The sequence below is a fragment of the Grus americana genome, chromosome Z (genome assembly GCF_028858705.1).
Source record: "Grus americana isolate bGruAme1 chromosome Z, bGruAme1.mat, whole genome shotgun sequence".
In the NCBI taxonomy this organism is placed as follows: Eukaryota; Metazoa; Chordata; class Aves; order Gruiformes; family Gruidae; genus Grus; species Grus americana.
Window position 1 is genome coordinate 76,437,927 of NC_072891.1, and position 20,741 is coordinate 76,458,667.

Consider the following 20,741-nt stretch of genomic DNA (forward strand, 5'->3'; position numbering starts at 1 on the left):
CATTTGGAAAACCATGGAGGAGACTAAATAAAAGAGCAGGGAGCATGGTGTATTTAATGTAACCAAAACAAGACAGTTTCTTCTTCAATCAAATCTAGACAGAAGAGTCAGCATGGAGTCAGGAACAAATAGAAAGCACAAGTCTCAGGACCAGTTTCTGCAATATGCCTGTGTAAGCAGACAACCCTACAGTGCCTGCATCACTCTCAAAAAATTAAATCATACACAGATTTTTCATTTATCATCAGCTGATGCAACCTCCTTGCCGGCAGTTCAGCCTGTATCCTGTATCAATTTGGCATGCATACAAATGCAACCCAATGCATTGCTAATACAGATCTTGCATCACAGCTGAGTTTGTGTCTACAGATCACTGAAGCCAGGGAATCTGCTATGAAAAGAACAGCCTCAAGGAGCGTAACAGGACTTTTGCACAGGATTGCCAGTTTCTCCCTCTGAGAAGCTATTACATTAGGTATGCTGTAGAAAGCAGTGGAGCAGCCCTCTTGGGAACATTCCTCCCACCCCTCTTAAAAATCCTTTCAGGCTGCTGTTCAAGGATGGACAGTTAAAGGATGGCCAGTTAATCCCAACATCTGTTTAAAAGAGGAATTTTAGAATGCAGGGTGACTTATGGTAACTGTTAGCTTCTTATACTGTCCTCTAAATAAATAACGGTACACATATCCGAGGAAGTAAATCCAGACAATTACCTCTCCAAATGTGGCAGGATTGAAAGGCAACGCTGCAGTTCCAGTCATATATTTAGCTGGAGTTTTCATTCGGTGAGAGGCCTAAACAACAGAATATATTAAGACTGGAACAGTCAGACCCGTGAACTGCAGAGATGTTGGAAAGGTCAAGGAAATTTTGCTGATGTAACTATGTTTATATTCCACTTAGCAACTGAAAATGTTCAACAGTTCTATAACACCAAGGGCACAGTGCACTTGATAATAATACACTTTAGGTCCATCAACTTTACATCCCTATCAACTCAGAAAGTGGCAACCCTGAATTCATGAGAGGGAACAGCAGGGGAGGCTGGAGAACAACATTAGGGTTTAAAAACAAAATACTTCCAAACTCTGAGGTGTCCCCGCTGAGAGGCGGCCAGGAAGCCTGGAGACAGCAGCTCTGCCTGGAGAAGCTGCAGAGCGCCCAGGCTTTGCCAGTGCTTGGAGCAGGTGCCCTGTGCTGCACCAGCCAAGCCCAGGGAGTCTCTCAGACCCTGCTACCTGCTAGGTAAAAGGCTGCTGCAGCAAGTAACTCCTTTCCATGGAAATGTTAGCTTTGACAAGCAGGAATATTCCAGCAGAAAAACACCCCAACAGAAGGCTTCCAATAACACCCACTGCAAACACTGCAGAAAAGCGGTATTCTCTAGGCGATATGCACATTAGTGCTAGGGCTGGATTCAGCAAGGCAGCCTTACATCTGAATAAACACACAAGGCAGTTGCACAGAAGTCAACAGATTGTCAGATCTCTTAACATGCTGAGATCTTTTGCTGCAGTGGAACTTCAGTGACATCCAGAACTATTAGCGAAAACGAATTAGCAAACCAGAAGATGACTCACTTGAAGAATGGGTTCCCCTCCATACTCAGCAGATTAGGCCCTACTCTTTCACATATACTTTCTTGCAGAGGGAGAGAAGGATCATACTAACTCATGCAGGAAAGCCATTTTGCATCTCAGCCTGCCCTTGGCCTTGGTTTGCATACAAACTTCTCAAACATCTCCAACACTTGCAGATTATTCATGGTATATTCACACTTTCATGGAAAATTCACACTTTGAGATAACTAATCAAAGAAATGTACCTCAGGGATTTTTTAACATGCCTTCAGACGATGTAAGGAAGATCTCAAAAGTGCTCAAAAATTGTTTTCAATTCACCCAGGACTGAAAGAATCTTGGTTTTCCCAGTAGTGATTAAACTAGCCTAATCCATGACATTACAGAAGTCAAGGAATATTTAAAAATTAACTACAAGGGGACAGACATTTAATAGTGTTATCTAAAACTCAATCTTGGTTTCTTAATTTTTTATATCTATCTGAATAACCAGTATTTTGGACAAAAGCAAATTTTTTTCATAAAGCTTCAAATACTTCATACACTAGCAGAGTAGAACAGTGAGTACAACAGCAGAGTATACAACATTTCACAAGAAATCTCTCATGTATAAGAGTTTTACTATCACAGACCTATTGCAAAACCAGATGTGCTCTAACATTATATACTTCTGACATTTTTTTAAAAAGCAGGCTATCAGAGGAAAAAAGAAGTATTGTCAGTGACCTTTCACATAATCTTTATAGTTTATAAGCCTAGCATAGCTACCATACACAGAAGTGTGTTAATACAGACTATATTTTAACACCTCTCCAGATGATCTCTCCATGCAAACAGTGAGGGTAAACTCAGTGTACAGTTTTTGGCATATCATTCCACTGGATTCATGAAAGGTTATTTACATGGCCAATATTTCCACAGATTGCAATGATGATGAATAATTAAGCCTTTAAGTAAACAAAGCATACTTCTCCACTTGTTCTAGTATGTCCTTTCTTGACCTGGAATCTTTTTTCTGGTTTATAAACAGTATTATTTTTTACTAGCCCAACCAGAGGGTGATCTTCCTATCCCTTCAAGAACATGCTTGTGACCAAACTGTGTTTGTGAAACATGCTGGATTATCATCCTTGAACACTGGATTCCTCGCTTCACGCATCTTCCGCACAAACAGTATCAATGCAAAATAATCCCTTTGTTAAAGGATCTGCCTCTTTGTTATTTAACAGTTGGATCTCTTGCAATTATTGCCAGCAGAAGGTAATGATGAGCGCTAATCTTGGCAATACAATACTATGTGTGGTCTTCACTGTGATTTTAGCTAACTCTTCCTCGGGGGCAGTGAGGGAGACAGATACAAGGAAGGGAAGACCACACTCAGTACATGCCTGAGCATCAGGCATGTATTTGTCATTTACTGAGACAGAAGCACTGTACCTTGTCTTGAATGTAATGGACCATTTCAGGGAACGAAGGCATCTGCTTTCCAGAACTCTCCTTTTCATTTTTACCAGGAAATGTTCTCAGCACCCGCTGGGCTTCTCCATGTACCTCCTCCCGCCTTTCAGAAGAAAAGATGAAAAACAGACGTTACTTGCACAGAACAAATGGCCTTTAATGAGCAATAAGATATCTTGGGAAGCTGGGGGAGAGAGAACAGTTTTTAAATGAGACGTGTTTTTTTGGAAAGGAAGGGCAAAAAAGTTTGCATTAGAACTTTTAATGATTTGTTTATTTTAGAGAGGGCGAAGAAAAAAGATAGTGATGGGTGGCCTCTGCAAAACAGTCTGGATCAGCCCACTTCTGCTCCTCTTACATCCTGCTAGTGTTCACCAACAGTTCCTCGTTCCCACATCCTTGTTTTCCTATCTGGTCCTCCTCCCCATCACCTCCTATATTCAAGCTTCAGCTGACACCTACGAGGTTTATCACTATCTACTTAGCAGATCAACTCCTGAAACAGAGCTTACACTGCAATGACAGAGCGGCTTGTTGCAATTGATCTGTTCAGCTTTCCTTAGTTACACAATAGCTACCAATGTCTAAAATTGAGCAATTAAAGTAAGTTGGAAAAAACCCCACCGCTTAAATTGCAGTAACAGAAAACTGCAAATGAAATGATTACTGTAATTTAATGAGTCGACTACTCCCCAGCAGAGAGTGGCAACTCTCACAATTGCATGCTCCTGACTCTTTGCAAATACAAGCTAAAAATAGACTGATAGAATTTGCCAGGAAAAAATAATTTCTAACCACTGTAAAGGTGATTTCAGTTAATGTGTTTTTACTTCGCAATTGCAATTAATCATTAACATGAAGTGCTTTAGTGACAGCAGTTAATCTGAAACAAGAAAAAGAATTCAAGCCAAAGACTACCATAAGGCACAGTAATAGTTCTCCACGGAACTGTCAAGAATGCCACTATGTAAAGGTTAATTTCCCAATTATTATATTTGATATTCAGTGAGTGTGTTTTTATGTACATACATACACACATATATATATACATTCATATTTCATCCAAAAATATATTGGATGCAAATACATATGTGTGTGTATGAAAATAACTTAAGAAAGGAAAACAACTTACGGGTCTCCTGCAGCTAACAGAAGTAAGTATCTGGAAGGGATATGATCTGGAGGGAATACTGTGCTAGCAAATTTCACAGCCACTTGACGTACTTGAACTTCAGGCTTAAAGAGAACAAACACAAACATATGGTTGAGTTTTAAATGAACACACTAATGACCTGCACTCTCCATTTGTAAATTATCAGTTACCTCTTTTGTCCTCTGGTACTAACATGACTCAAATTGTTAAGACATTTTGAGAGATTGTTCTTGCTAACTCTTCATAAGGCAGGAGACCGGGAAAAGAAAAGCTAGCTTCACATATATACATAAGTGGAGAATGACATGTTTAATTAAATATACACCCAATTTTGGGAATCATAAATCAGGGTTATTGCTAATTCTTACAGATCTGAACTGCCCCACGTAGGCAGTTTTGAAATGAAGAATGACATACATCATCCATCCACACAAAACAGAGCTGTGCTTAGAAGCAGCACAGCCAGAGGTGAAAAAGAAATATTAGGTTAGGGTGGTCATTCTCTCTGCTGGGTTCAGTCAGTCTCAAAATGGTATTGCCTGGACCTAGATTGCTCGAGCACCCAGGCAAAAGAGTCAACAGCATGAAAATAGTCTCCTACACATATACCTCTGCAGCCACCCTGAGTAGCCATGCAAAGACAGAGTATACAAAACTCACTCTGTCTGAAAACTCAGACCTCTGGGGAATTCCGAACACAAACAAGATACTCAGTAAAGTAACAGAGTTAGTGAAGTGTGGTTTCCTCTGGATTAGCCTCTCAAGGCTGAGTTCCTGGGGAGATTCCCAAGTGCCTTATAATGTTAGAAATCACACAGCACACTGAAATCCCCACTTAGCAGTGAACGATCCCTTTTACCAAACTATTGCTTTCACAAAGCACTTCACAAGATACTGTCCTGAAGCATTTACTTTTCCTAGGAGGAGACTCTGAGAAACATACAGTGCAATCACAATGGCTTTGTCTCTTTGCAAAACAGAATACAAATAGAAAACTGCATTGTCACCCTTCTTGCAGCCACTGTACCACATTAAAAATATTTCATCTGAGCATACACTCCCCCTTTACCCATAGAAGCCAATACATTCAGTAAGAAAAGGGAAACCTGTTCCAAAAGTATACAACAGGAAGTGTCAGGAAACAGCAAAACAATAGCTCTTTTTTAAGGTAGTTAATTTTGACTCCACTGAAAATACCTTTATTAAATAAGAAGCTACAAGAGCTTCCATCAGGGTACGCTGGGCTCCTTCCAAGTTACTGTATGCTCCAACCATCATAGACAAGGCCTCCTGAATGGCAAGCCTAGTATCAGCATCTTCCTGCAGTACAAAACCAAAAGTTTTTACTTTACAGTGTGCAGTGATAAGAATTAAGCAAAACCAACACAAAATATTAACAATTTCCCAAAGCCCTGTCAGCACCCACCTTGCATAAAGCTTCAAAAAACTGTTGTACCAGTGCTATATCCTTGGTAAAGAGCTGAGGCATTCGGCTGAAACAAGATATTTTAATTCATGAAGTTTTTGGGTTTTTTAAATTGAAATGCTTCACATTTCATTGGTCTTCCCCTCATCCCACGTTTTAACTGTCAAATAAAACAGAGCCAGCACAGAAAGTTTGCTCTCTCTTAACCATTTCCACCATGGAGCAGCACAATCCCCCTTAACACAGTCTGGAAAGCAAGATATTCTATGGACAATCACTTACATCACCAGCATACCACTGAACATATCACTTGTCTAGCTTCATACCCTCTGGTCTTTTCTGTACATTCCTTAAATTTATGTTTCTGGCAATCCAGAAAGTGGAACCGTTTCTTAAATTCTGTGCATAATTCATGAGCTGCCATTAATCACTGCTAGAGAAGCTATCAGCTAAGAACGTATTTCTTTTTACACCTCTGGAGATGTCACAAGAAGAATGCTTTTATCTGCACTGTACACTCAATGGCAAAATTGGCAGGTGGCATAAAGCTTGCTGCCGATAAATTAAGAGATTACGCTGGAAAAATTATTCAATATTCCATTGCTTAAATGGCACTTCAGTTACCTGGAGAGCTTTCCAACCGCTGAATATGCCATTGACAGCAGTTTCGAATCCTTGAATGAAAAAACAATAATTAAATTCAGCAAAACCAGAAATACATAAAGGCATATTTTTTGTAATTAAACATTTACTTTCAATCCTGTCTCCAAAGTGCTCAAGCAGGCTTTCATGGACAAAGAATCCTGGAACATAAAATAATTGTATCCAAAAATAAAAGCATTACACAGGAACAGAGAGAGCATGCTTTTCCACAAGAAACAGAAAATTACAAATGGTGACAAAATGTAAGTCTCCCTTCCAGTCTCAGCTAATCACATTTTATTTCAAGAGAGACAGCTAAGGAGATTCAGCAAGTATATGAAACAGTAGCAAAAGGGCAGAAACCTTACATTGGCCCTTAACAGCAGCTTTAGACAAAGGAAGCTATTTGCACAATGGATCCTGCAGATGACCGATGCAGCACATTTATATATGGGCTGACTTCCTCCTGAACACTCCTTCTTCATGCCCTTCCCAATGGCAGGGGAGGCCCATGCATTCAACACCAACTCAGGCCAGAAGGTCACATCCAACAGTTCAAATGAACCAGCAAGAGGATCAAAGCTGCAGAAGAGGTGGACTGCAACATCAGCACTTCCTAAGATACATGTAGGAGTATCGTGGGGAATTTGCCTTCTGAAATGGCCCTGGAAAGACCTCTTCGGCCAGACTGGCATTTGCAGTTCTGTTTGTAACACCCTTCCCATAGCAATACCATCCCTGGACAGGACGGAAGGTATTACAAGCAGGTCTATGCAACTGCTTATCACAACGGGGTATACGCCTGGAGCTGAGGCCCTTGTGTGCTCCAGAGTAATAAGTAACAGCAGCTAGATGCTAGTTTGGCCTCATTCTTTAGACTACCAACACTATTATTTCCTGAGACTTTTGCAAATAGTGTCCAAGCACCTATCCATAGCTGTTAAATAAATAAAACAGTTTTCCTATATAGCCTTTTAAAGTATTTGCTTCTCTTCCAACAACATTTCTTAAAAAGTATCCTTTGATAGCCATCTCAGGCAACTACTAAAAAGAGATTTATCAGTTTCCATCATAAAGGTCTTTCTCTTTTGCTTGTATTCATATGAAGAATTATAACTCTATAGTAAAAAACCTTTCAGCTTACCTCTTTGTATTCATTGATCAGCTTTGTAAGTCCATTTAAAAGCATTGGACCTAACGGCTTTATTTTACTTTCTGGACAACTGCAATTAGAGACACCAACAAACAAAATATTATCTTTTGCACTGCTTAAAAGTATCTTCTCTCAGTATGACTTTTTCTCAACTTTGTTAAACTGAGAAATTACAGCTTAATGCGTGCAAGCACACACAGATTTCAAGATTAAGGAAAAAACCCTACTTTCTATGAGTTTTAGTAGTCTTTCTTTGCCCTTAGTTCAGTTACATATTTAGTAAACAGAGTGGCTTCTAGGCAAATAGCTAAAAAACATAGTGCTCACTTTGCATTACTTACATGATACAAATATGATGCACAAACTGCAAGGACAGACTTCTCAGTTTTGCATTCGTGTTTGCACCAAAGAGTCCATCATAAACCACCTGGTCAAAAGGAATGGAGAGCAGATCAGAGACTGTCTTGCCTCACTTTCAAAGGTTTTCTAATTCCCTTTCTTCTTTAAATACTCTCATCAGTAACAATGCTTCCCTCTCCTAAGTACTGGAGGAACTGTATTATCAAGCTCATTAGGAAGGGCAGCTTTGGAACTTAAGCATTACCTGAATGTTAGCTGGGAACGTTTCTGCAGCTTGCCTGGATCGCAGAAGATGAGGAACTATCTTTAATTTAACACGGGTGCTGACTGACTCTCGTTTCATTTCTGGTTTCAGAACAGATCCCTGTTGGAAACAGAGTTGAAATAATATAATGCATCTTTGGACAACAGGACTTTCAAGTTAGCTACATTACCTTCTACTGCAAATCAGAACACACTGGGACAGAGAAAAAATTATTCAATGGCAAAAATGTTCAGTGAAAGCAGAGATCAAAGGAAGTGATACCTTTAAGAAATATATATGTCTTCTCCAAACAACATAAGGCAACTAAAATTACAGATTCAGAAATTAAGCAGGTATGCAAGTCTGAAGGCAAATCTTACCTCCTTGGTTTTCAGTGGTATATCCCCAAGATACACTTTATACATTTTGTTGACGATAGCAGGATTGTTCCAGTCAATTAAACTAAAGAAAAAAACACACTGAATACCAACATGTTATGATTCCGACCTTTCATTACTTTTAAAAATATATGTGTGTCCTAGTTTTGGCAGGGATAGACTTAATTTTCTTCCTAGCAACAGGTATAGGTCTGTGTTTTGGATTTAGGATAAGAATAATGTTGATTACACACTGATGTTTTCAGTAGTTGCCAAGCAGTCAAGGACTTTTCAGCTTCTCAAAACAAGAAGGCCACGGTGCACAAGAAACTGGGAGAGGATAGCCAGGACAGCTGGCCCAAACTGGGCAAAGGGATATTCCATATCATATAATCTCATGCTCCCTATATAACTAGGCGTTGGCCAAGAGGTGGTGCAGCTCGGGAACAAGCTGAGCATTGATTCTGGGTGGGGAGTAATTGTGCTGTGCATCACTTGTTTTGTATGTTATTGTTATTATTATTATTACCATTATCATTATTATTATTATCTGTCCTATTAAACTGTCTTTATCTCAGCCCACAAGTTTTACTTTTTTTTTTTCCTTTTCAATTCTCTCTCTCATCCCACTGGGAAGGGGGAGTGAGCGAAGGGCTGTGTGGTTGTTTTAGCTGCCAGCCAAGTTAAACCACAACAATGCGTTCTACAGCATTTCACATCATATTCATATTCTTCTCAGCATTTTACTAGATCTAGTTTGACTTCTAATCACTCCTCCCACATCCACATGATTTATAATCATGAAGAATGTGAAGTGATTACAAATTTCACCCACAAATTCTGACAATATAATTCCAAATAATTTGTAAGAAACCTACATGCTCCCTTCTCTCCCACTGAAACAATACATATAAACCATGATAGTCTACAGATTGAATTCAGAATGATCATCTGTTAATAAATTTCTCCACATTCTTCAACCTTGGTGCTTTGACATTTCAACAGAGAAGAGGGTATTTTTAATTCTGGGACTATTTCATCTTGGTCTCTCAGACAAACCTGTCTGCCCACAACAACCATCTAATGCTAGCTATTGATGAGACTGTTTGTAACACACACACGTACCCAAAACACACCCCACAGAAAACAAAAAGTTAAGCATGAATGCTTCAAAAAAGTGGAGGAGACAGAACCATTGCTTTCTTTCAGTAAAGCAACAGATTTCCAAACAAGTGGGCTGTGAACTAGCATATTTAGCATAAAAGACATTTAACATTGCACATGCATTTTGTCCACACATATATTTTGCTCTCCAGGCAAACAATACCAACACAAAGAGAAAGATGAGACAAGCAGCAAAGGAGAGACTGCCTTCCTTAACCAGGCTGTTGTCACTTACTAGAATTATCTCCCCTGCCACAACTGAGGCACATGAATAGACTCGAATGGAGATGGTTTCACATTACATATTTGACTCCAAGTTAAATAGTCCTATACTTCTAGTAATACAGAAGCCACCCACACATTTCAAAGGCAGGCCTCTCTCGCTCCAAATCTACGTGGGCCAGCAAACCTTGCACGATCAATGACTCAGCAAATAGTACCAAGAGCAATTATTCTGGCTTCTTGATGGGTTAAAGACAGAAGCATTGTCTTTAGATAACAAAAGGTGGACTGCAGACATGCAAAAGCTTTAATAATGCAGAACACAGTGGCTGCCAAACTTCCTAGACTATGGTCCGCTTCACAATTACAGTCTCTTTACTCCCTTAATAAATTAAATTAAAGTATACTTTTCTGGGAAAGACAATATAGGTAAGCTGACGAGCCATGAATCACTTAAGGCCTTATTGACCATCGATAATCCACAGAGGGCAATTTGGAAACCAAGGAATAGGAAAATGGGTCAAAAGTGATACCAAAGATGACTGAAAACAGAGAGCTAAAGCTGTCAGCTTCAGACCCAAGTGATGTCCCCAGCTGCAAGACTGAGCCACAGCATTCTCAGTCCTGCGTGAATACATGGCAGCCTGGCAGGTAGATGGGGGACTGCAACCTTCCTCCTTTCAGAGCAGTCTCTCTGGAGCACTACATGAATTGCAGCTAGCTTTGTTAGGAACACTAGCACCACCTTTTCCAAACATCCAAACTTGTACCTTTGTTTGCTCTTTAGTTCAAGGTCTGCTGCAGTGGCAACACTGTGTCTGGTATCACTGGAGGCTACAACCAGGTGAATAACAGCTTCAAGTTCTGGCACTTGCTCAGCTTCAATGAACTTCACTATCCCCAGCTTACACTGTTCAACAGTGGGGAAAGGCAGTGTTACTGACAAGAAAGCATATGTTACAATAACCACAGCAGTTCAGCCGTCTGAAATGATGGCTTCTGGTGGCTAAGGAGGAGTTCACATGCTCTCCATCTCTTTAGCAGTGTCCTCCTCTTGCCCTCCTGTGAAAGCAGTGACCTGCGATAAAGTATCAGTGTTAGAATTACTGACACTCTGCTACTTCTCTGCTAAAAAGGCATGCTTCATCAACATAAGAGAGTTTTGCTACCTTACTATCTTTAGGAAGAAAACACAAGAGTAGGCTGCAGTCATGGTTGCTTCGTAATCAGCTCTGAGAACTGCCAGCTCATCCCACCCCATCTCACCATGGCAAAGCTCCTTCAGGCATCATGTGAAGTTGCTCAAAAAATTCCCTCAGGGCAACTGAAGACCTGGTCAGAATTAGTTACATGTTTTCCCTCTGGCCTTCCATTCCTCTTGTCTGTAGCCCTCCCGCTTACTACCCCCAGTTCACCAAGGACCAGCCCCACAGCTGCAAGTACCTGTTCCAGCAGCTCTGGTGTCCACGGGCTATCTCCAATTACCCTTTTGGCTGCATAAAAGCTCATCCCTGGAGGGGGCTGAGGGATTCCAGGACCTCCCACACCACTTGATGAAGAGCCCTGAGCCAAGGGCATGTTTTGTCGACTCTGAGATTCATTCAATACGAACCTAAGCAGGTGGGAAAGGAGTTTCATTAGAGGTTTTATCAATCCACATTGCCAGCTGACTTAGATGCCAGAACACAGAATAAAAATTACTTGTCCAACTTCATTTATTTTTCTTTAATTAATCCTTTCACTTTGACTCAAGACAGAATTTTACTCAGTTACCAGTTATCCCAGCATATTCTGCAAGAGCCAGAATGGTCTCATTATAACTGTTTGAAAACAAACCTTGGTTAGGAAAGGGAAGGGTCCACTGGCATTTCTGAAAAGAGTTATCTCAGCTTACAAACCAGAAAGAATGATCTCTTTCGTATTAGAAGTGAATACTCAGACAGTACCACATTCAAGAAACTTGTACTAAAAAGCTTTAACAGCATTTGTATGAATTCTATGAAAAATGCAAACCTAACAAGGGAAATAGTGAAGCTTATGCAACATGATGAAGTGGCAGGAAACAATCCTTGATATATTTTAAAAAAAAAAGCCTTGGAAAATGGCATGTTTAGTGCTGGGCAGGGAAGGAAAGGAAAAACCATAAAGGTTAAGTTTACAGATCTTAGTCTTTTTGGAGACTGGTTAGTCTAGCTGTCCTGCGCACATGTCCCTACTCTCACAGAAGCCACTCCACCTCTACCTGCATCCTTGAAAGCTGGTCAACACATGAAGGCATCAGAACTGTAGCGCAGAGACCAACAAGAATTATTTTGCTCCTGACAGCCACAATCTGTTCTGCATTCAGCACATAAGCAACAAAAGGAAGTACACAGTCTCAAAAGTAAGGATAACCATTCATCCAAAGTCTTATTAGTTAAAACTTTAAACACTTGAACTTGATTATGAGGATTAAGCCCTAGAGTTACGCTTTCTGGCTGTTTTATTGCATGCAGACTAGCAAGGCTAATTCATAACTGGGCAATGACAGAGCAAGTTCTACCAGGCATAAATTAGCTGCAAACAGCTGCAAACGGTCTCACCCCAGGGAGGAAGACTTTAAGAGACAGACATTCAGAGCCACAGACTAGCTGAAGACAGGCTCTGAGCACCTTCTGGAAAGAACATGAAATCTTCACCCCTACCCATCTCTGAGTATTTAAAAATTGTCATGCTTGGCCAGAGTACAAAAGCATGAAAGGAAGTGAAGTCTCACTGCAAAGTCCAAGGACTTCATCTGCTGAAGCTACAGCTATGGCAGTATGGGGGTGAAGCCAAAAGCATAAACCTGGGCAAAATTAATAGTATGAGCTGTGAGCAGAGGAGCAGGCTAGGCATTTTAAAGTATAAGCTGTAAGACTCTACACATTCATATGGTAAGGAAGTGGCCCCCAAAACATGATGGGAGCATGGCCTCCAGCAAAGCTACATGGAGAAACAGCACATGCTTACTATTTTAAAAGTCATTCCTTTAGGTTAATCCACTTAAGCAAGCAAGAGTTAGGTGCTCAGAAAAATCCTACAGGAATCAATTACCAGTAAGAAACAAGAAATGGGTTCTACTGTTAAAATTATTTCTATTTTCTTTCAAAGCAAAAGCTCCCCTAGCAATACATAGACACTAAAATTTAGTGGAAAATAGATTTTGAGAAAGCATTGATTTTAGACACTAGAACATTCCTAACAAGCAGTGATCAGTAAATTCAAGTTGCTCTGTAAATTATTCTCACTCTCAGAAACAGTGGTCACGCCAAGACACGCCATTACAGTTAAAACATTTTTCATCAGAAAACAGATGAAAGACAAGTCTTGTTATTAATTAATTCTGGAAAGCACAAGTTTTCAGAGATTACTCTTGCTTATCACCTTGGAGGAATAAGCCTTAAAACTCAACTGCAGGAAGATGAGCACACACATTTTGATCTGGCTTCTATTTTAAAGGTTTGGTTATTTAACAGATAGCTCACACGTCTTGTAGCTTCACCTTGATCCCAAAAGAGGTCAAGGACAGAGTAGCGTAACACCTAATTAAGTAGAAAAAAGGCATTTTGTTAAATAAGGAAGATGGTGATCCCATTCTTAAAATTCAGATCCTGCTTCGTATCTTACTGAAACATGTAACTGGCTTCGTTTGAGCTAGGAAATAACAGCATGTTTTAAATCACTTTCCAAGCATGCAGTTTGTAATGCTTCACACATAAAGAACACATTAACACTAGAGAAGACTGGTATTAACTCTTACTTACCCATAAGGCATAAGAAGAACATCCAACATAAAGTCCAAAAGCAGCTGTACAGTCTTTGGTTTTTCAGCAAGATTAAATGGAGAAGCTGCTGCTTTCAGTGGTTCAGCAGGGTATTTCATGTGAAAAAGGGTTGGTATTAGAAGATGCATTAGGCTGAAAAACAATTATATTTACTGCAACCATTTAAAAAAAAACACACCTGTTTATTCTTAACATTAAAGAGAGAAACCTTTAACAACAAATCTGGTCCTTAATAGCAAAAAAAAATATTAACGGAAGTTAAACTGATTCGCAGCCCTGTGGCCTCTATTTGCCATCTAATGTACTCAAAAATAGAAGGCAGAAGATAAATTGGGATTTGCACTTAAAATAGAATGTGTATGTCTGCATGCATGTGCACACATACACCTGGAGAGATAAAAGTCACTGCCTCTGTCCAGACTTTTAGTTTTGTAAATATGCCACAAAATACAGTCCAGGACAGTCTCATCCATAAGAAAGTTAAGTCTATATCTGAGTCTGCCTAGAGCAGAAGTTGATCAACACTGTTCAGCTTTTCCAGTATCATTATGGTGGAAACCCATCTTAATGTAAATAAGAAGCAGGTCCATAATTAACAGTTTTCCAGAAGTTCTTAGTAGACAGCAGTTCCCAACTTCAGTCTTTTTTTATTTATTACAACTTAGTGTTTCAAGTGAGTAGGAATTTTAGGTTATCTCACAATCTAGAGTGGCCAATCTGAGCTATTTACTGCTCTTCCTGTTGCTGGATAATTTACTGAAGATCTGGCCTTAGGCTGGAAACCAGAATTTGATGAAGATGGGATATGGGATATGGACAGGCATATCCATTGTAACACAGGCCTCTTATCATACAGGAAGTCTGCTGCTACAGATTTTGTATATTATTACAACATTAGACTATATCAATTCTTTGTACCACCCAACTACTGAATTGCTGATCCAAATTGTACAAGCCAAGAACATTCTAAGCAATGAAGAGGTCACCAAGGAAAAAAACTCAACTTTTAACAAGTATACATATTATTTTACTAAAATTATACCAACAGAATTCACTCCAAGGTTAAGTAATTATACCTGTCTTGCTGTGGTTGAGGTTTTCCTTCCATTGCAGTGAGAAGAGTTGGAGCCAATTCACATTGTTTTTCTACAGGTAGACGGGGGTATCCCATCTTAACATAAATTATGGTAAAATTCTAAAGGAATAGGAAAAGCACACAGTATTGCATCAATGCAAAAGAAATAGCTGTTCTTTAAACTCTTCTTGTATATTGTTACATAAGTGGGTGTTGGAAACAACATATGTTTTGGAAGACCAGTTTCTTAATTCTAAGGCTCATTGGACTGACAGCTATTAAAGGGGAGGTCTTACTGAGCCTCTCCTTTAAAAGGAGGAAAACAACAATGCAAAAAAACTCTCTAGCTTCTCTTATTCGCTGACAATTTCACCAAAAGCAGCTTTACCTGAGCAATAGCTTCAAGGAAAGCAAATATGTTCTCTCTTACCTATTTCTGAAATAAAATAAAAAGCAGTATTGAATAAATACAAAGTCAGCAGCATAGGCAAGGTTTCTCTTGAAAGATAAAGTTCTTGATTTCTTCTAAATCATCATAATTAAAAGCTGCAAATGCAATCCAAACAGTCCAGTGATAGGACAGCACAGCAGAGCAATACTGAATACTGAAATATCTAACTGCTATCATGTTGATCCAAATCCAGCCAAGAACTGTAGAGGTAAGAGTTATGTGTTCAGTTACCTGGTTGAAAGCAGCGTTGAAGTGGATAGCATTACAGTTCTTTGTAGATGGTACTTGTTAAAATTTTATGAAGCCTCATAGCACAAAACAACATGCATCACTCAGATAGATGAATGAAAACAGCTTTGTGACATGTTCAACCAAAAGCACAGTTTATGTGGTTTGTCTTCAAACAAAATGGTTCTTTTACTGCTCTTCAGAACATGTGCTCTAGAAGCCCTTGGCCATTTCTAAAAGGTGAACTCTGGATAATCCCACTTGCTTAAAGACAATCTGAGATTACTTCTATGTTACTGCTGTTCATAGTCTAAATATTTTGCCATCAGTTTCTAAGATGTTATGTTTTCCATTTATGCAACATATGACTGAATAGTCAAATGAGAAGGACAGAAAATTTTCCTCAGATTTTTTCACTTTTTTCATGATGGTGATTTGCAATAGATCTACCACAATTGAAACAAAAATTGTCTTCATAGTTTCACAAAAACATTTTAAAACTATTTTCACTTTTTAAACTACATTGAATGAAACCACCTAATAAAGTTTCCCCATCTGTAAAATAAGGGGGTTTTCACCTTTTCTTACTCAGCTAAGGTATTGACCATAAAACCACATAAAAATACGTGTTCTCATATGTTCAGAGAAATATGGATGTTTTAAGTAAGACTCTGATCCTGCATGATGTTTTAAGACCCCAATTCTGCATGTATCAGGATAAGGATTGGTAGCTGCTTGCAAAATGGAGCTTCTAACAATTAATAGACCCTCCACAATACAAGCAATGACAATTCATACATTCATAAACTATCAAGAGTAATTATCAGTAATTTGAACAGAATCAACAGTGTAGTTGCTTTACGAAACTAAGTTTCACCCACACCAGACTATAAAGTTTAGTTTAAAAAATCTCTTGACACATCAACCTCATGACAATAACATACTTGCTAGGAAAACTGACAGAGCTAAATACAGGAGCGTTAAACAATATTCTGCTTGTTACAAGTAAATCAGTAACTATTATCGGAAGAACAGACGCTTACAGTGACAAAAGACACTGCAGAAGGATCTTGATATTGAACTAGCAACGTCTCCACTGGAAGCTGAATTTTTGGACGACTTTTGATGCGCTTATTCAGATGAACCAGCAGCTCCATGACCTGATAGGAAAAAAACCAAAAAACTTGCAAGAACCACCATTAATTTTACTACTTTGGACTCCACATATCACCCTCATTCCACTAGGCAGGCCTACTATAAACAGATCAGGCCTGAGCTTCCTGATTATTTAATAAGAAAATGGCAGCTGTCATTTATTGTATTATCTTGAAACCACTCTGACATGCCTCAAGTCACTGTTAAGACAAACACATAAAAAGTCCCAAACCCTGCCACAACCGGTAACCTTCATCAACAGAATGTTAGGAAGAAATGATTGCTGAGGATGACCAGTTCTTTCTACACAGTTGGTTACTATGCCTCAAAACTAAGCCTGGCTTGGAAAACTGCATTTCTTCCATTTTAAGGAGGATGTTGGTCTGGAGATCTTCTGAGGTCCCCTTCAAGATGAATTACCCCATGATTCTACAATCCCATGAAGTAGTTTCTTAGCATAGCATCAGCAAAGTGTCATTTGTAAATCCATTAAATGAGATACCACAACTGAATGGAGGAACTTGAAAAACTACAATCTGCACTCTGGAACCGTGGGTTCTGAGAAATCACACCAAACATCTGCATCTTACTCACAAACCCTATCAGATTCTCAAGCATGGTGGTACAAAAATATAAGCGACATTAAATGGAGTCAGCTCAGCTCCATTAGGACAGAGCCAGTCCTAAATACATGTTGACTTCAAGTAATTCAACTCAAAAAGCCAAGGTGGGCACACTGTCCTGTGCTTTTGATGGCTCATTACTTTGGTCATAGTATGGTGAAAAAGCAGCTAAATCGCTGTCACTGAAGTTTATCATAGAAACTGCAGAACCATATGCTTGCTGAGCTGCATATGAGCTAAGACATCATCTTTGTATCCACTCCATGACTAGGTATGAAACAAAATAATGTTCACGTATAATCTAGAGAAACTGCATAGTTGACCACAAGCATGTGATTGAGACCAGAGATAAGATGACAAACTAAGTAATGCTGACACTTATTATAACAGCAGTCACAAATTCCTATTACTTGAGAGAGAAAAAAAACTGTCTGCACACACTTTTTTTGTGAAGGAAGAGAAACATATGACTACAACAGAGTCTGAGGAACCTGTTCAAATGTGAGGCCATATCTGCAGTACTGTGTCCAGTTCTGGGCTCCCCAGTTCAAGAAAGACAGGGAACTACTGGAGAGAGTCTAGCAGAGGGCTACGAGGATGACTAGGGGACTGGAGCATCGCTACTCTGAGGAAAGGCTGAGAGAGCTGGGTCTGTTTAGCCTGGAGAAGAGAAGACTGAGAGAGGATCTCATCAATACATAAATATATCTAAAGGGTGGATGTCAAGAGGATGGGGCCAGACTCTTCTCAATGGTGCCCAGTGACAGGACAAGGGGCAATGGGCACAAACCAGAACACGGGAAGTTCCATCTCAATGTGAGGAAAAACTTCTTCACTGTGAGGGTGACTGAGCACTGGAACAGGCTGCCCAGAGAGGTTGTGGAGTCTCCTTCTCTGGAGATATTCAAAGCCCACCTGGACATGATCCTGTGCAACCTGCTCTAGGTGATCCTGCTCTAACAGGGGGGGTTGGACTAGATGATCTCCAGAGGTCTTCCAACCCCTACCCTTCTGTGATTCTGTGAAATTACCCATGGTGGCTGGTGAAAAAAAGACACGGTTGGAAAAGACATGGGTATGTGTGAGGGTTTAGTTCATGTCCTGGTTCTCTAATCATTAATATCAAATCAGCACACTAAGGATCTCATCCAGCAGTACACATCTGACTTGCATCAGGCAAATGTGTGCACTCCAGCGCATGACAGCTTCTTATGTTTTTGCTGGCTTCACATGGGCTGCATGAAGCAACACAGTATCCAGTCTGGCACAAATGCCGCCAATGCATCAATGCTTCTTGGAGCACATCTGAACCAGCAGAGTAAATTTACCCTGGATTAGTTCTTTGTGTGATACTGCTAGGGTAACCAATTTGGTAAAAGACAGTCTAGAGTTGAATTTAACTCGTCTGTCAAACCATGGCTTTAAGAGGGATTACCTTTTCAGCATAAATGGATTAAAGTATAGGTATTGCAAGCTTATCCACATAGCTAGACTACACCCTAGATCTGGAAACGTATAAGGACAATGAGTTCAAATTACTGAATATTGCAGTAATATTGATCTGACAGTCACAAAATTAAGGGTAGGGATAAGACCAACAAAGCAATATGTTAAGGCAGCACGAAGAAGGGAATTTTAATTTCCCCTTTCCATTCAAGCAGTACAAGCTTGAGAAGAAAGTTAGTCTGGAGAGTCAAATTAGAGTGAAGTCAATCCATCTGGCGTACTGAACGAATTACACTGTGCTTCTAAAGTTGGGTGAAAGGAACTCCTTGAACAACTGTATTGATCTACACTTCAGCAGCATACTGGCAATACAGATGTTCTTTGTAGCTCATATACCTATACTATTAAAAGCTACATTGTTAATTCAATTAAAATGGTGTAAGTTTTCACACCACAATTAACTATGTTGGCACACTTTGTTGATGTTGTTTTCAACCACTACAACTGGGGGAGAGAGACATGACATGGTATGGCAGAGCTCTGTCACTGCCTATAGTCAGTCAGTAGATGAATAAAGATTTTGTCCTTCTCTTTCCATTCTATTTCATCTACTTTATCAGCCTTTATTAGATTAACTTTCCAATTGCTTGAGTGCTCATGTAAAAAAAAAAAACCAACCAAAAAAACCCCAAACCACTTTTGGTTTTGCCTTAACATGATTTTGAGGCTGGAGTTGAACAATAGGCACATTCTTTGTTGTCCACCAGGCAAAATTAGTACTGGAAAGCTACGTATTTGTGTTTAAAAGTCATTAGCATTTGAAAAAGCATCAGACTTCTTAGGATATTTTCCCACCACATTAATGGCAAAGTAAGACCAAGTAGAAGATTGAAAAGCTGAGTTCTGATGTAAGTAACAGAAGAAGGCAACGTGCACGTTGAACAGATTTACCTGCAGGTTATACACTCCACAGCAAACCTTCACTGCTGTTCATTAGAATAAAAAACTGACAGTCTTCCCCTCCCCTCTGTCTCACTGATAAATTATTTTGCTATGTAAAAAATACCAACCAAAAAAATAATCATCAACACATACAAAGCCTTCTTGTTACATTTTGAATTTATTATGAAAACAGAATACTGAGAAAGTCAGCTTCCCTTCACTCATATGGAAAGAGCAGAATTCAGAGTAATTTCCTTGACTGCATTGAATTTGACAAATACCAAGAACTACGGGGAAGTGCTGTAATTGCTTATAATATTATCATCATCATCTTGTATAGATAAAAATCTAGAGTTTAAACACATAGAAGGAAGAAGAAATGAGTTTTATTTCATTATTCATTCTAACACAAAAACTACAATATACCATAAGAATGCTGTGTGATTTTGAGAGGCCTCTTAAAATTTAATTTTCAAAGGAGTAGTCCTCCCCCTTTCCTGAATCCCACAACACTCAAAAAACCCCACCCTAGATAATACGTTCCAGTTCATGGGAAAAATACCATGTAAAAATATGCTAAGAAATTTCACTAGCTAGTTGGATGCCTTTCTTCACAGCTTCAAGTGCACATGGTAAGCAGGTATTCAGAAGAACCCTCCACCTGAGTTGGAGTATCTGTCCTTCAGCACAGTGGAACGGCTTCACATCTATGGATCCACTTCCATGTAATCACTCCCAGGACCATGTTTTGTGCAGAACTTCTAGAAAAATCTGTGTTCTCATTACTTGCAGGTTCTGAAATCTACTCATAAAACCAGTGAAGGCATTATCATTTTCCTATTTCTACAAGACAAAGAGGGGATTATAAAAAGCTTCTTTTCCACCACTACCACCCCACCCCCACAGCAGTCCATTTGCACTCTGCTCAGAAGAGTTTTGGTCCACCTCTATCACCAGGCACTTCTGATGAACAGCTGCAGGGACAAGAATTCATCCTTTGCTTTCTGATCCAGCTGCTCAAACCTCATATATTCAGCTGCTGGTTCCTGGCAGAACAGGAAACACTAGCAGGTGTTCCTCTGCCTGAATCCAGACCAGGTCAGATCTCTTCTGTTGTTAACACTAGGTTTTGCGACCCCCTTACAGAACCCCACAACTGCTGTTGCAGAAGACTTGTGCAAGAACACAGGTCTGGGAAAAAAAACCTGCTAGTAAACAGAGTTCAGATCTCTGGAA

The 20,741-nt window shown here is 39.5% G+C and overlaps 1 protein-coding gene across 7 annotated transcripts in view; it reads right to left on the reverse strand.

Annotated features, from left to right (window-relative positions):
• The window catches only part of ECPAS (Ecm29 proteasome adaptor and scaffold), a 70,237-nt gene that overhangs the window by 35,588 nt on the left and 13,908 nt on the right, over positions 1 to 20,741 (reverse strand). For 3 of the 7 annotated variants that reach the window (XM_054808862.1, XM_054808866.1, XM_054808865.1), the window contains 16 exons: positions 16,383 to 16,499; positions 14,662 to 14,780; positions 13,565 to 13,717; positions 11,223 to 11,391; positions 10,550 to 10,689; positions 8,397 to 8,478; positions 8,017 to 8,136; positions 7,754 to 7,839; positions 7,404 to 7,482; positions 6,370 to 6,420; positions 6,242 to 6,291; positions 5,618 to 5,684; positions 5,389 to 5,511; positions 4,171 to 4,274; positions 3,018 to 3,141; positions 714 to 794 (listed from right to left, as the gene is read on the reverse strand). In XM_054808862.1, coding sequence (XP_054664837.1) covers positions 714 to 794; positions 3,018 to 3,141; positions 4,171 to 4,274; positions 5,389 to 5,511; positions 5,618 to 5,684; positions 6,242 to 6,291; positions 6,370 to 6,420; positions 7,404 to 7,482; positions 7,754 to 7,839; positions 8,017 to 8,136; positions 8,397 to 8,478; positions 10,550 to 10,689; positions 11,223 to 11,391; positions 13,565 to 13,717; positions 14,662 to 14,780; positions 16,383 to 16,499 — 1,665 coding nt within the window. Of the gene's footprint in view, positions 1 to 713; positions 795 to 3,017; positions 3,142 to 4,170; positions 4,275 to 5,388; positions 5,512 to 5,617; positions 5,685 to 6,241; positions 6,292 to 6,369; positions 6,421 to 7,403; positions 7,483 to 7,753; positions 7,840 to 8,016; positions 8,137 to 8,396; positions 8,479 to 10,549; positions 10,690 to 11,222; positions 11,392 to 13,564; positions 13,718 to 14,661; positions 14,781 to 16,382; positions 16,500 to 20,741 lie in introns of those variants that run through there. The other 4 variants (XM_054808864.1, XM_054808868.1, XM_054808867.1 and 1 more) reach the window with 2 other exon arrangements.